This window comes from Accipiter gentilis, chromosome 7, assembly GCF_929443795.1.
Source record: "Accipiter gentilis chromosome 7, bAccGen1.1, whole genome shotgun sequence".
In the NCBI taxonomy this organism is placed as follows: domain Eukaryota; kingdom Metazoa; phylum Chordata; class Aves; order Accipitriformes; family Accipitridae; genus Astur; species Astur gentilis.
Genome location: NC_064886.1, coordinates 16,784,805 through 16,800,973, shown reverse-complemented (window position 1 = coordinate 16,800,973; position 16,169 = coordinate 16,784,805). Strand labels below are relative to the sequence as shown.

The 16,169-nt window shown below is 37.6% G+C and overlaps 1 protein-coding gene across 3 annotated transcripts; it reads right to left on the bottom strand.

The window, feature by feature from the left end:
• Positions 1-683: 683 nt before the first annotated feature.
• On the bottom strand, positions 684-16,153 carry RSRC2 (arginine and serine rich coiled-coil 2). Of its 3 annotated transcripts, none has more exons than XM_049804411.1 (10): positions 16,027-16,153; positions 12,806-12,962; positions 12,152-12,195; positions 9,311-9,501; positions 8,039-8,182; positions 4,200-4,322; positions 4,020-4,099; positions 3,168-3,400; positions 1,858-1,947; positions 684-1,329 (listed from the first exon to the last, which is right to left on the bottom strand). In XM_049804411.1, the coding sequence occupies exons 1-10, from the start codon at positions 16,030-16,032 to the stop codon at positions 1,150-1,152; spliced, it is 1,248 nt and encodes a 415-aa protein (XP_049660368.1). In that variant the 5' UTR covers positions 16,033-16,153; the 3' UTR covers positions 684-1,149. The 3 variants fall into 3 exon arrangements, with proteins under 3 accessions (XP_049660368.1, XP_049660369.1, XP_049660370.1); XM_049804412.1 differs by lacking the exon at positions 16,027-16,153 and adding an exon at positions 11,149-11,226 and having other exon boundaries at positions 9,311-9,523; positions 12,806-12,873; XM_049804413.1 differs by lacking the exon at positions 16,027-16,153 and adding an exon at positions 11,149-11,868 and having other exon boundaries at positions 9,311-9,523; positions 12,806-12,851.
• Positions 16,154-16,169: the final 16 nt, after the last annotated feature.

Here is a 16,169-nt window from a genome sequence, read left to right as displayed (position 1 = left end):
GCGGCGCACGGCGCGCCGGGAGCTGCAGTTCTGCGGAGAAGAAGCCTCCCCAAAATGGGGGGAGGCCGGCAGCTTTCTCGAGAGACTCTCTTGGCTCCAGGAACCATCTGCCCCACTGCTCCTTTTTTGTTGTTGTTGTTTTTATTTTTTTCTTCCTCGGGGTGAGAGATGGAGAAAAAGAGGGCAGCAAGCAGGGTGCAGGACAAGAGTATTTTTAAGTAGGCTGTCTGCAGCAAGGCCCCGTCCAAACTGCATCCTGCCCTGGAACTCCAGGAGTCACACTCCTGGTAAGGCTCTACCTCCTGCATTTAACATGCCCAGATACAGCTGTTCTGACAAGACAAGCTTATATAATCTACTACAAAAAATCTGAACACACTTTTAAGTATTGGAGTATTAACAAGGGGCTCCAACATCCTACCTTGCTCACCCAGGGTTTGGTTATCCCTCTCTCCTAAAATTTGCTAGTATCAAATTGAAAAAAACCCAAACAAACACAAAACTAGTTCAGCATTCATCACCATGCATTGTGCTCCATACTGCAAACTTCCTTATTTTAGGAAAAACTTACTTCAAAATAAGCAAAGCAAAACAAACACTGTGACTGCTCAAGTTTTCTTGACATACCTTAATTAGCTCCCTTAGAGTTTGGCCCAAAAGACAACTTAATGTAAAGTAAGACCTTAGAGAAAAAAATGTCTTTATTATTAACCAGGTTTTTTTGCACTGGATTATGTGCCTATTGGCCCAGACCGCTAAATAACATCTACACAATGTTTCTTTCATGTTTCAAGAATTGGAAATAACTGTACAAGGTTAAAGTACAAAAGTACACAAGACAGTGGACACGAAATATCCATGTATGAGTTTATCCCATCTGCTGCTTGGTTTGAAAAGTAGAACTTTAACTAAAAAATACTGTCCTCCTATAGTTCTGTCAAGTTTAATGGAAGTGGGTATAACCTGATTACAACACTAACACCAGTATCACTGATCTGATATTTACAAAAAAATTGTATTTTTCAATAAATTAAAGTCAATGCAACACCCATGCAAGCTAGAATGCTAGCTTTTTGGTGAACAAGGACCCAACATTTGAACAAGAACCTTCCATAGTCCCAAACTTTAAAACTGCCTTTTTTTTTTTTTTCAAACTGCATCCATTCCTCGCATTGAAGATGTAAACCCCAATCCCATTCCTCTTTGCGTATGAGTCTGTGATCTTGCCATTTCATACTGTGCATCTAGATTTCTGAAAACCTCTTCCTGTTGTTTCAGCGTTTTATAACTCTCTTCATCAACGGAACTACAGCCAGCTTCATCCTCACTCTAGAAACCAGACAGAGGAAAACAAACATTAGGTGTGTAGGAAGTAGTGTTTTCATATACTACAAGTGTCCTAAACATAAGAATTTTGCTTTGTAGTTTTCAAAAGCTAGTAAGAATTCAAGCATTTGGTTTTATTACTGGAACATTCTAACATAGCTTCCCTCTCACCGTCAAGAAACATGTAGAGACCTTCAAGCAGTTCCTTGTTCTAACTCATTCAAATAAATGTCTCCAACTATCTATACAAAGCAATACTGTTTTATAACATTATGAATATTGGTTAGTTACCACTGTTGTTACGGATCATAACAGTTGCCTTGTTAGCCAGAAACATAATGGAATTCTGGAATTTGAATTGAATTCAGATGCTGCTTGTGACTTTAATGAGAAATACTTAAAGTTCTTAACTACATCAGGTAGTATCAGGTTCACTAACATCTTTACTGGTTAAGGTACACTTTAAAATAAAAAAAAAGAAATCACTATTCTACAATTAATAAACTTAATTACATATTCAGAACTCTTTACCTTAATGCCCATGAGTTTTCTGAATTTGACGTTTTGGTCCTTGTTTCCAAAATTTAATTTTTCCCATATTTCTGCAGACTGTGATTTATCCTGTGCAAGTTAAAAAAAGATATATCACCTTTTTACGTAAGTTTCCATTAATATCACCATACCAGTAGTAAGCAAAAAAGCAGTATTAAGAATAAGCCCATTGTGCAGCGCTAGCACAGCTGGAAGTAAAAGGTTTCCAAGTCACATCTGACATTCCTGCAGCATCCTCACAGAAACTCTTTGCAAGGGACATCTGCTTAACCATAGGTTTCAAAATGGAGGCATATTCTTTACTTGGGTAGATTGCACTCACTTCCATAAAGTTTGGAAACCTTGCCAGAATGCACTGCTTCAATTATAGAAAAAACGAATTTGCTTATTCCAATTAATCAATATAAAGCACAATTCAGGAAGAACTGCCTAGCATTCAGGTTTCTTCTTCCCTCCCTTTCGTCTCCCATCAATGCCACATGAACCAGTTTCAGTTTTTCACATCTTACGAAATGGTCTGTGAAAACCTAAGTAAGCTTGTTACATAACAGACACATGACGATAATTAATGTAACAAACACACTTTTATACTAGCATATCAAAAGACAAAAATACAAATATTAGAAGCACCATTTTTTCCATAGTATCATCAGTTAAAACCTGTACTCAAATCCAGCAACTTTCTGAAAATGCAACTGCCACAGGAGCCTATACTTGGAGGCCTATACTTGACTAATTGCAAGAGCATTTATCTGACACAGCATAAAAGCCTGAAGGCTTTTTGTAACTTTTGTTAGTGTTAGTAATGCACTACTCTACTCCTGAGAAGTTCGTAGCAAGGTTAGCAGACTTGTTTTTGAAGCCTAGAATTGGACAGGATACAACCAGCAAAGGAAAAATCTCTACAGTCACAGAAAGGAGTAGCCAATTACAGCTCTATACCTTAGCCATCACTTTTCAGTAAAAATAGACCACCTGTATCTGATATTTAGTTGTAAGCTGTAGGTAAACTGACAGAAGTAACATTAAGATCTAATTATACCTCGTAAGTTTTATGACATTAGGGGTTTTACTAAGGCTTGTGTCACAACTATTTGCCACTGAAGGTCGTTATCTTAGTCCTTTCATTCCTGAAGTTTTGTTTTACCTTGGGCTGCTATTAATAGGGAAACTGCTGAACAGGTATGACAGTAATTTTGCTGGAAATAACATTAATAAGGATCCTTAAACGGTGTGAGTGCAAAATGTTTCCAAACAAGTTTTATGAAAGTAAGAAAAGACAACATTACCCCTTCCTTTTTGCCTTGCCAAAGCATCTTCCGCTTTTTCTCTTGCTCAGCGAATTTCATTGGATTCACTGCTGCTGGGTTATAATAGCTAGGTACAGCTATTCCAGTCTCTGCTAGTGCTTTTGCTTGCAGTGCTGCCATTTGAGCTGCCATGGCTATTTGAGGAGTCACTTGTGTTCCCGATGCCAGAAGGGCAGCAACATTAATAACGGAACCTCCAGTGGCTGCAGCCGCTGAAGAAGAAAGGTTACTTGCTATAAGACAGTGAGCTCTGACTTCTTTTGAAAAAGAAAACAAACAACATCCCACTCCCCAAATCAACAAATAAAACTCCCAAACACTCCCTTTATCAGAAATAAGTTGAAAATCTCTGAATAACAAATGCATGATAAAAATACACCATGTTTGTAATTAAGAAATAAGTCTCCAATGGTTTTAATAAACCAGAACTAAAAGTGAAACTAATGTACCTCATGCTTCTAAATAACCCTGAGCTGGCAACAGCTTTCAAACTCTTGCTTAATGATGCATAAAAGAAGGGTCCAATGACCATCATGAAATAATTTACCAGCCTAACATACAACATTTCTGTTGCATACTCAGTAAGTGGTAAGAAATCCTGATCGTTTTTGTTGGGGTTTTATGTGGGTTTTTTTGTTTTGTTTGTTTGGTTTTTTCCTCAAATGTTTCCTAGTTCCAGTTGTGGTTCTTATATACGGACCAAGTTAACAATTATACAAAGAAAGACCACCTGCACATTTTTTCAACAGGACTGTAATACTCAGCACATAAGCCTGCAGTATCTTCCACTCACACTATCGTTTGGGAATTAATATAATATACATGGACTACCTGCAGCCATTTCCTGTTGCTTCTGTTTTTCAACCATTTCTTTCTCTCTCTGTTCTTGCAGTTTCTTTGCTCTTTCCAGTCTAGAAGTAAGTACATGAGAATAAAAATATTTAGACAAGCAAAGTCAACAGCAGCAGCTTATTTACATCACATATCATCAAAATCATAACAACTTCTGACCTTCTGGCTAATGCTTCCTGTGCATCCATAGCTGTATTTCGTCCCCGAAAAGGTGGTGGACTCGGACTCCGGCTGTGACTCCTGCTGAACCTTCGGGGCTTTTCAATTCTTTTCTTTCGCTCTCTGTAACCAAATTTAACAGAACTGCTAAAACAATGAAAGTACACATATACCTTAACATTTCATAATGTGTTTGATCACAACTCTGAAAAATTGCCTGATGATTAATTTGGACAGCTCTGAGATTATATTGTAACAGCGTAATAGTCACACTTGACTTGTAGCAAGACAGAGCTAAAACCCAAGACTTCCAACTGCAAGATGTAACGGCGTGTGCAATTCTGGGTGTTCATTTACCCTCTTATACTTAGTGTTTAGAACAAATAGATCTGCTCTAGAGATTTTAATTCTAAAACTTGGCAAGAAAATAACATCGTGTAACTTTCAGTAAAGTCAATTGCAAGAAAACTGTAAAATGGATCAAGTTGCAAGAATGCTTTAAAACCATAAAAGACCTCACAGCACTATAATCATATTAAAAATGAGCATTTTAAAGAGGCCCGATTTAAGAACTGGAATAGTACTTATGGAAATTAGTATTTCTCTCCCTTCTGCATACTCTTCACTAAATGTGCTTTGGACAACTGTTTGAGGGAGGCTATCAAGCTAAATGGGAGAGCTGGTTTAAACACATGTGATTTGTCTCACATTTGCTCTTGAGGATGGTACTGTGCAGACAACTATGAAGCATGCATTATCTGGAGCCTGACAATCTGAAAAGAATCCAGTTAAAATGTATTTTTAAGCAAAATATCAAAATAATCACTTAATTTCTCCTTTAGTAACCTTCTCCCCACATCCTCACTAGTAGAACTTGTTCTTCTGACATATACATCTAGTCCCATCTAAGCAAGAGCTGCTCAAAATACACATATAAAGTACTATTAGCAGTGTTTCTCTTTGCCAGGACCATTAATATCTACATTACAAGAGATATGCTTTATCCCTGTTTAAGCCTCTGACACTGATGTTTTTAAACAAGGAAGTCACAGATACTGGAAGTGTCCAATAAAGCTTAAATTACTGGAGATATCGCTCACATTTTTCCCAGATTTGCCATAAACAGTAAGTTGAGATGCACAAAGATGTTTCTGCAATTTTATACTTAAATGTTATTATCAACCATTTGAGATAATAGTTAACTTGACAACAGCCACTTTAAATGGCATTCAGATATTCTGTTTCTTCTGCTTGCAACTTGGGCAGCATCTACAAACATCATGAAACGTAGACTGAAATTACAAAAAGTGATCCTTGTTTACATGACAAATCTGGTAGAATACAAAGGAGGCAAAACTTATCTTTTCATAGAAGATGACAAGATGCAGATTCAGGCACTGGGAAGTGACAGATCTGCATTCCTGAGATAAGATGTAATGCATGTTTCAAAGATACCTTCATTTTTCCCGTGCTGACTATTGTAGTTTGGTCTTGTCTTTGGTCTGATGCTTTATTGCACTGGTAAACATCAAGGAAATAAATATTTGAGCTTTTGTATTTAAGTATTTCCATTTGAAACAAGCAGATGGTGTCATGTTTTCCACCTAGCATTTAATCAGAGCCATGCTAAAAAAGAACTGCCAGGAGGGTCTACACGCTCACAGAACAAAAAGATTATAGTTTAAACGCTAGTGAGGACAGATCACTTGAAAACATGAGCTTGAGATTATTCAAAGAACCATCAAGAGAAGCTCAAGCTCTACTATTTACAAATGCTTCTGTCATAGCCTGTTAACTGTAACACAACAAATATTGCATTTCACGAATGAGGGAATTCATTTCACAGTTGAGTTTTAACAGGGTAGGTTTCCACATCATGTTTATCTGGTTTGTGAAGAGATTTCATTGAGGCTTGCGCCACAATTCTCTTTCCAAAGGCTTCACCTAAGCCCACAACTTGATGTCTAGCTACTGTTAAAAAAGACTTATGCCTCACTTATTTTCCTTCTCTAGGATTTGCGAGGCAAAAATAGTACTGAAAAGAAACTGATTCTTGCAGTATGTCCATCACTATCCAACAAGGCATGTATCTAGCTGAAGAAATTCCTAAGCTCCCTTACTTTTTCTTCCCACATTTGCTGTTCTGTTTTAGGTAATGTGAATTACACTGCAGAAGCAGAAAACTATTCTGGGATGTGAAGTGTTCATGGAGCCATTAAACGCAGAATGTTCAAAGTGACTTTTAGAAACAGTAAATGCACATCATCTGTAATAACTGAAAATAATGGGGAACTGAAGCCTTATACATCATGCTGAAGGTGGCTTAAATACCATTAAATGCAAGTAACATGTATATCGACTGGAGACCCAGCTCTACTCACCCCAGCTGAAAGTTTGGTATAAAGTGCATGCCAAAATAAAGTATGACACAAACCATGTAATTCAACTAGTTCTTCAGAAAGAAGTCTTCTTAACAGTTTCGCAAGTGATGTTGTAGCATTACATAAGTGCGCTATATTCTAAAGTCTCCAATGATCCACTGTAATGTTGAGGAGTCATAACCAACTTCTACATCCTTTAAATATGCAATTTAAAATACTCTAGTGAAAATACTACTAAATTAACTGGAACACTGGCAACACTTTCTTGGGAGCTCTGAAGGGACACCAATTTGCATTCAAACTATGTGTTTTACTTTAAACAAGTAGGAGGGGAAAACCACAACTGTAGTAGTCATTAAGTCATATTTCAGCTTACTCATTCAGAAAATCCTACAGGGCATTAAGAATGCAAAGCTAACACATACAAATAGACTCAGAACTCTACACCAAAATACTGAATGATTCATCAGTATTGGAAAACATCAATTTCTATGATAGGTGATGAAACTTCATACGTGATGAAAACCTCAACTCTAGCATATTCCAGGTGAGGCACGGATCTCAACTCTGTCAAACAGACCCAGAATAAGCCAGTATGTATCTGGCTAGAGTGTTTCAATAAGTTTAAGGAAGAAATGGAGACACCCAAGATAGGGAGGAAAAATTAACATGATAAATATTCTCCTGTTGAACTTGACAAAAAGGAGTTAGTAATCACTAACACGGAATAGTACAAATCAGAAAGTCCATCTGACTCAAAATTCACCTTAACACTACACTAACCATGCTAGATAACAGACAAGACAAATTTTTAAATGAACCTCATGGAGCTGATCAGGATTAACTTCTGATCAGTGTATCTGCTATGGCAGCCAGTGACTCCCAGTTAAACTTCCCTTTTATGATATATACACGAAGAGATAAATACTATAGTATTTTTAAAGTAGTGATTTGCCAACCACACTACTCTCGTATCAAACACACAAAAGGGTTAGTTGTATCTTAGTCTTCAGTTTTTCCCACTTAAGTATCATTTAAATATCCTATTTAAAATAGTAAATTTAGTTGTGGTCTAAGAAACCAAAAAGAGCTTGAACTGTGGTAATCATTCCTAGGCAAAATATTATTTACTTTCCTTCTATTTTATCAGTCAGAAGTTCTAAAATGGTGGTTTTATAAGATACCCACAAAATAACTAGTAAAGCATTTCTAATTACTAGCAAGAATCATGCTGTGAAAAGCCGAGAATCTGAGACATTTAAGCTGTCTAGGACAAATGTTTCTGTAAATGTATGCATAGTCGTCCTTAACCCACTATATCAAAACAGCTGAGAAAAAGCCAAACACATTTAGTTACACTGAATAAACTGGCAAACCCATTATTTTTCTATACATCAGCCTGTCACAGAACATTCAACCAAACATCACTACTAAGCGTATAAGGAAGGTAACACTCACCTGCTTCTACTCCTAGTTCTGCTTTTACTTCTGCTTCTATGTCTGTGTCTAGATCTTGATCTAGAACGAGATCTTATACGTCGTTTTCTCTCTCTGCTGCGAGATCGGGATTTTTTCCTATCACGACTTCTACTACGATGACGTCTGAAACACATGTCCCAAATTCTTACATATATTCTCATGTTTAAATTCAGCTTCTACTTAAGGACTTACACACAGGTTCATCACCACAGGGCAAAATGCATCAGGCAGGGTGGGGAGACTGCAAACTACACACGAAGAGGTCATGCCTGGAACAGTTTAAGTTGTAAGACCAGAAGATGAAATGGTAAAGGAACCAAACACTACCACCAGCCACAACAGACAAGTGAGTTACACAGAGTTTATGTAAACAGTCATACTCATCAATATAGCTATTTTTAGTTGCTCGTAAAAGCGTACATCTCAAAACAAATACATGGCCAAACTAATCTGATGCATGAATCTTGAATTCAAGGCAACAATACTCTCCTCCTCCCCATGATATTCAAGAGAATCACAGAATGGTTTGGGTAGAAGAGACCTTAAAGATCATCTAGTTCCAACCCCCCTGCCATGGGCAGGGACACCTTCCACAAGACCAGGTTGCTCAAAGCCCCATCCAGCCTGGCCTTGAGTACTCCAATACCTTCGGGAAGAGATGCCCAAATTTCAGCTTGTGAGTCACACATGCTCCCTCATTAGCTGAAGCTTGTTCCTTGTCATCATGTTTGCTACAGATCCCTCAGCTATGAGCCGAACTTGCTGAAAAGTTCTGCTGGCAGCAACCTCTTTTGTCACAAGCAATTCTCCTACCACAAGTGTGCTAGGTGGCCTACTGTGCAAGGCAGCTTAGACAGCATTGTCCCTGGATAAACTCTTGATATAGGAGGTAAAAAGCCATGACATTGCTAAGGTGTATGTATTTTCTTTACCGTCACTGAAAACAGGGAACATTTAATACACTCCGTTTATAAATTTTCTATACTCTGTAAGCTAACTATAAACATGAGACAGATCACCTATATAAAGCCTTAGAGATATTTTGTACTTTTACTCAGAACCAATCTGAAAAAAAAAAAGTAGTAGCAAATGCACTAACCAATGAAAACTGAAACGTGCAATATAAACTGATGCTTTACAGTTAAATTAGATCAGTAATATAATTGAGCTGTACTTCAGAAGTCTACGCAAATTCCAAACACTGCTTTTGCAAATGCACTTAAAAGAGAATAATCATGTAAAACAACTTACCTTTCACGAGACCTCGATCTTGAATGACTCCTCCCTCTTGATGATTTTCTCTCTTTGCGTTTATGTCTATCCTCACCATTTTCAGATGAATTTAGGCTATCTCTTCCCTTGTCAGAAGAATGTTCTTTGTCATTGTGGTCTTCAGATTTGTGCTTCTTGGAGGACTTCTCTTTGGATTCATGTCTTCTTGCCTGTTTTAAGAAGAAGTTGGTTCTTTCAGGAAAATAGTGCAACAAAGAGAGTTAGTATGGGTATCAGAAGACAAAAAATGATAAGTTGTGATGCAACATTAGTAACCTTAGGAGCGTGACTCAATCATGAATGATGGCTATTTTACCTAATGCCACCAACTATCCAAAGTTGCAAATGCACACTATCATTTTTCCCCCTTTTCCCTCCTCCCCACTTTCTAAAGGATTTCTAAAGCACCCATCAAGGTATCTTTACAGTGTTTCCACATAAGAGTTCACAGCATTGTAACAAAAACAACTGTCATTCTCAGTTACTGTCTCCATTCCAAACACATAAGAAGTATCTATCTTGAAGTACCTGACAATGTATGAACATGCATATATATATACACACACTCAATTTGGAGTGAATATTTAGTATTTGCCTAAGCCTACCATGTAGAAAGTTACTAAAATCCAAACATAGATGCAGACTTGTACTATCTTGCTTTTAGCACTATAACAATTTTCTATCCATTATTAGGTAACTAATTTTTAGAGCAAAACTCTCTTTAGTCAGTAACTTCCGACAGTTTTTAAAAAGCAGTAAGTTACATGGTTGTCATCCCATTTTTAGTATTTAAAACTAACATGCATCACTCTGAGACCTCCCACAGTAGTTTTAAATTAAAGAAATAATGCTCCACTATACTGCAATTTCTTCCTGCAGTGCCTCTTAAAAAAAAAGATTCCTTTTTATAGCCGCAATGCCAAAAATACTTAGCAAGGTCAGGCCTGATTTTTGCCAGTGTTTTCCTTAGAGACTAAGTCATGACATCAACACCTTTTCTTAGTATATCCAGTTTATTTTGAAATCTTTCTAGCACAAAAGCATAGCCCACTTAAGTCTTAAGGTTAAATAATGTTTTGTTTCAAGTCACCATTGAAGCGCGATACATTCATCTTAGACCAAAACCCAATTCTTCGGTGCGTTTTTTTGCTTATCTAAATCTGTTAACTACTCGTAAAACCTTTCCTATAATCATAACTCTCTCTCAAAAGAAACAAGTCTGGAGAAGATGCTATAATTAGCTTATACGCATTTACCCAAGCCTTTCTAACTGCTTATTAATATATATGTTTCTAAATATATTTGATTATAGTTCTTCAAGTATACAATAATGCTATATATTTTTCCTCTTGCAGTATTTTATTCTTAACTCCTTGAATAATCAGTTGTTACATAAAAACACATCTGAAGTTTGAGATGTTAACCTGTACATTAATTTTGTTTTTACGCAATTCGTTGTTCCAATATACATATTAAAAATAATTACTGATATTCAGTATTTAGTCTACAAAGAGCTTAATCTTGCAAATGAACGAACACAGTAAATCTACTGTGGGACATTGTTCCTTATCTGTTCACTCTGTGAAACTTAGAAATTGCTAAATAAATTGTGTAAGATTAGATCCAACAGCATGGCAAAACACTGGACATAATTTTAAGCGAGGACTTCTTTTTTTAAAAACATTAAAAAGAGATTTTAATTTTTTTTTTTAAATCACGTCTTCCAGGCACACACTTAGTAATAAACCACCATTATATCCCATAACGGATTTAAGATATTTTTAAGGGAAATATGAGTTTGAATGACTAATAGTTACCTTATCATGAAGTAGGCTTATAATTTTGCTATCTGAGTCTGCAGCGTCTTCAGTTCAGTCTCTTCGCGCATTAGCACGCTGAGTATGATTTATTATAGAAATGTTATCATGTGAGCTAAACAATATATTCAATTTCACAAAAACTCTCCTAGATTATTTTTCTTTTCTTTTTTTTTTTTCCTCCTTTTTTAAACAGAGCTTCCATTGGAAAGGGGGAAGGAGAAGTTACTGACCCAGGTTAAAAGTTGAAAAGTCCCTCATCTGACCCAGCCTGCTATTGCCCCACACAGCTTAAACTTCTTTGTGACTATTTCAATGCTCCTGGTTTGCTTGTTTCATCTCCTCTCTGGTGTGTAAGCCAGTTATTTTCAAGGTATTACTGATGCTGTCTCTTCTTGCTCCCCTATATATACACACAGGTATTTATTTATTTATTTTTAAATAGAGACAGCCCTCTGGAATTTTTTGCTCCTACTGTCACGTTTCCAGCTGACTCAGCTTGTTTGTCAAGCTAGGACAGTCTTTACAATTAAAGGATGCAATAAACAGAGCTTGGTCAGGTGGGGAATTATTTTTAATACACTTAAGTAGGTGGGCATGTATCACAGAGTCCTGAACATTGGCCAGGAATAAAGCCACCCAAGGCTTTTGGTTAATGGAAGCTCTGTGAAAGTCATCAAGAACACCATTCTACTTCTCCACATGAATTCTTTCTTTTGGCTGTTTCCAAAAAAAAAAAAAAAAAAAAAAAAAAAAAAAAGACAAACATTAAGTTACTAGTTTCTGAAAGCATTTTTCTATAAAACTATTACCTTGTCAACATGATGGCTGCAATCATGCTTCACTATGAAAGGATCTCCATATCCATTTTTAAGCTTAAAGTTTCCAATTTCTCGTACTTACCATAAAGTCATTTATATACGTTTACACATATGTGCATTACTACAAGATACTTTTAAAGATGTATTGTACAATTACCTAAACACTACAAAGTGTTAATTACCTCTTTGCTTCTGCTCCGGCTTCTGTGTTTTCGTCCTTCAGTATCTGGAGAAGAAAGCATTATTGTTATTTATCAACTTAAAGAGGAGACCAGCTGGCTATAATCTTTCTAGTTCCTTTCAGTTATTCCACCCCCAAAAGTCAAGAATAGAGATTTAGAAAACAGACAGCAGTATTTGAATATCTACTGCAGAAAGCAAAACTCTAGCTGTTACTCCCAGTTCTTTGCTTTTATTTATGCTCTGACAGTGAAAAACTAGCCCATGTCTTACTCCAGTCACATTCTTCAGCCAGGTAACCTTGTTTTTGTTACAACCATGCAAAAGTATCCTAGTCTAAGCATATGTAATTAAAACGAAGACAAAGTAGTATGGTTTTCTGTTTGGTGTTGTCCCCTGTCCACCCCATCCATCATCTTGTGAATGAACATTCACAAGACCTTTTTCCTTAGCACTTCTACCATTAAAATGGAAAAGTTTCAATAGAACACACTTAAGATACAAAATCAAAATTAGTAGCTTCATTTTTTCCCAATTCTAACAAGTTACTAGAGCTAAGTCTGTTCATTTTTTCCAAAACGGCTTTAAAGAGATTTCAGTTCTACAAGCACAGATCAGAATATTACTAAGCAACTTTGCTTTTATGAAGACCATACCTGACTTCCGTCTTCTTTCCCTTGACCGTGAGCGTGATCTTGAATAATGATGCTTTGATGTTCTGGGAGAATTAGAGGCATCTGATTGTTCCTTTTTCTTTTCTCTTTCTGGAGAGGACTTTTCTGGGGCTACTCCATCTCGTTCTGTATCACTACCCTACACATGAGGACAGAAAGTTTAAAACCCAAAAACTTAGGACTGAAAAACAAGAAAAACTATTTACTTAGTTCTTCCTCTGAAGACACACTTAGAACTATTTTCTGGCAATCTCTTGAGTAGCCACCCCATTATTAGTTAAGCAATAGCTTGATAGACTTAGAGTGAACTGTGTAACTGCATACAGATTGATTTTTCAAGACTTTATTAAAAGACAACTAATACATAGTAACATTTTGCTCTCCCACTACATTAGACCGCACTTTACTTTTTCCACACGCTTTTGAGAATATCAGTAAGCCTAAACTCTGATCCGCAGTTTTCACTAAATGGTGCTGTTTGTACGTCAATTACCTTTTAACATTTACATGACTAAGATTACTTAAGGTCAATATTGTCCCAACAGATCTAAGTCACCTCACAAGTTAGGGCGTTACTGAGGCACAGCACAACCCCCCCACAGTATTCTGAAGTACAGAATGAACTTTGAAGAGAAATGAAATGAGGTATACTGTACTAGTGTTAGACAGCTAACTTCGGAATAAGAAAAACTTCAAACAGTATCTCTATGCAAAAATGTGTATTTGCATGAGAGTACATATAGGTCACATTCGCCTGTCCCAGCAATTTCTGTATCACATTTTTCTTAGATGACAAAAGCCAAGAAGTTCCCTCCGTTCCTTTTAAACCTTGATCTAGGAGGACTAAACCCAGAAACTTACCATGTGTAGAGCAGTCAAGACTGCTTTGTGATTCAAAGCTGGGAGAAGTAAATGTGTGCAACCAGCGTACAATGCAATGAAAGGAAGAGAATGGAAAAAGTACACACTGAGAAGGTGAATGTGCTTTCATTAGTGCCTTTATAGATTCATTTGTCTCTCTTGTTCTGATCATATAAATGGCAGTTATAATCAAACCTTCTGAACATTGTGTGGCTGCAGAAGATTTCACTAAGGAGATAATTTGGCCCAGAAATGCTGTTCATGAAGATATTTTAATGTAACAGATGACTCTAACTTGCATGGTTTTCTACCAGCTGCAGTTTTATTTCCAAACTGAACAAGAAATGTGAAAAGCTCTCAAATGCTGATTTATATTCATTACTTTGAAAACAAAGCTGCTAGTTTTTCTTAAACCACAACAGATATTACAGATTGTCATTAATATATTGTGTATTAGTGGTAGACTTTCTTCATAACTTGCTACAGGTAAATCTTTGGATTTCTATTTCAACTACTAGCGTTTAGTCTGCACAATTCTTTATTAATTTGCATCTGTACAAAGATATATCTACAGTAAAATCTCTTTAAGAGAGATAAAGAAGCTGTTCGCTTCTCCATTCACATGGTATACCGATATCTAGTTCAAAACACAGCAACATATGGACAACAGCACTGACCACTTAAGATTGCATCTGCAGCTTAGCTTTAACTATATCATCTCAGTGACACTGAACACTATTGATACACCACCCACCACCCTGAAAACTTCAGAACATTAGATAAAGAGTAGGAACTGACTCCCCTATTTGTGATCTTAGCCACCACAATCCTTAGCATTCCACATCTACCCATCATCTGCTTATCTACACTTCCCCCCCACACTTCTACTCAGTCCCTCACTTCTCCATCTAAGGTTTCCAAAAGACTCAGCTAGCAGAAGTTTCAAAGGAACTTTGAGACTTCTATAAATTTACATTTCCAAGGAACTTGTGAAGGATAAGGAGAACACCAGCTAACAATCTAAGTTAACTGGGGTTTTAAACATAGAACCCAATTGAAATTGAGCCCACTGCCACATTTTCCAAGGCTACCCTCATTACTTATACACAATGCTGCTCATCAATGCCCTTGTGCACTGCACCTTAGAGAAATCTCTCAGCTCTACAAAAACTATGGCAAAAAAAGGCTAACAGACTCCAATGAGACTGTTCTCAGTTCTTAAAGTACATGTGGGATTGGCCACAGGCTATTTCATTGAAGAAGCCCCTCACCTACTGCTTCAGAGGAACCTCAAAAAGAGTGCCTATAATCTCGGTGCAAAACTACAAGTCCATAATTCTTCAAGTCCTCTTACAGAAAAAATACCCTATTCTTAACAGGTTAAATTAGATAAACCGAAAATATGTCATAAAAAAAAAAAAAAAAGAATTTGCTCCAGAAGTTTACAGTCCTCTTGAAAGTTTGACCAGTGGTGAAACAGAACAAGACAAGAACTTAAAAAACTAGATTAAACACCACAAAGTACTTAAGTCAACTTTGAAAAGTTTTATCACTTTAGAGTCTGGTTCGTTTGGGTTTGGTTTTTTTTTTTTGCCTTCGAGACTTCAATAACTTTTGGAAAAAAATTAACCGCATTGGGTTTGATAACTACTCTTATTGGTTCTTCAACTCAATTACGGAACAAACACCTTTATATGTTAACAAGCCACACAAATTCTAACAAAAAATAAAACTACACTCTTAGGCCGTGTATGAACATAAAGAACAGTGATAACTACAGCACAGGCGTTTCCTATCCATAGTAACCATAAAAACAGGAGGATGAGGGCAAATAATTAATCACTGAGTGCAATAAGATGCTGAAAATAGCAAGCCTGTGATCAAACACAAAGAAAAATAATAGGATAAGGAAAGCTACATGAATGAAAACTGAGCACGGCCCAACCGCCAAATCGATCCCCTCTTCCTCCCGTCCCAGGGAACCTGCGCCCCAACGTCCCTCTGAGAAATGCCTGTTCCTATAACCACAACACTTCTCCCCCCGGCCAGGAAATGATAGGGCCTCGGCCACAAGGCCTCATCTCTCCTCTCCAAGCCCAGAGAAATGAAACAGAAACTTCTGGAAACAGGGAGAGAAGTAATGGGTGAAAAGCGGCCACCCCCTGCCCGAGGCCCATCATGGCGCCGGCAAGCGAAGGAGCGGCGGGCGCCATTTTGTCTCTCCGCGCACACGGCTTCCCGACCCAGCCCTCCCCATCTCACACGCTCTTCCCTCCCGCCCCGCGGCAGCCCCCTTCCCAATTCGGCTCCCTCCAAATATCCTGGCAGCGAACACCGCTTACCGCCATGACCAAACGCCCGGGACGTCGCTCCCCTTCAACGACTCCTCACAAGGAGCTCAACCGCCCTCAGCAGCCGCGGCCGTAGCGCTCGCGAACCGAGGCGAGGCAACACGCCCCGCCCTCCCTCTCCCTTCAGGCGCCCG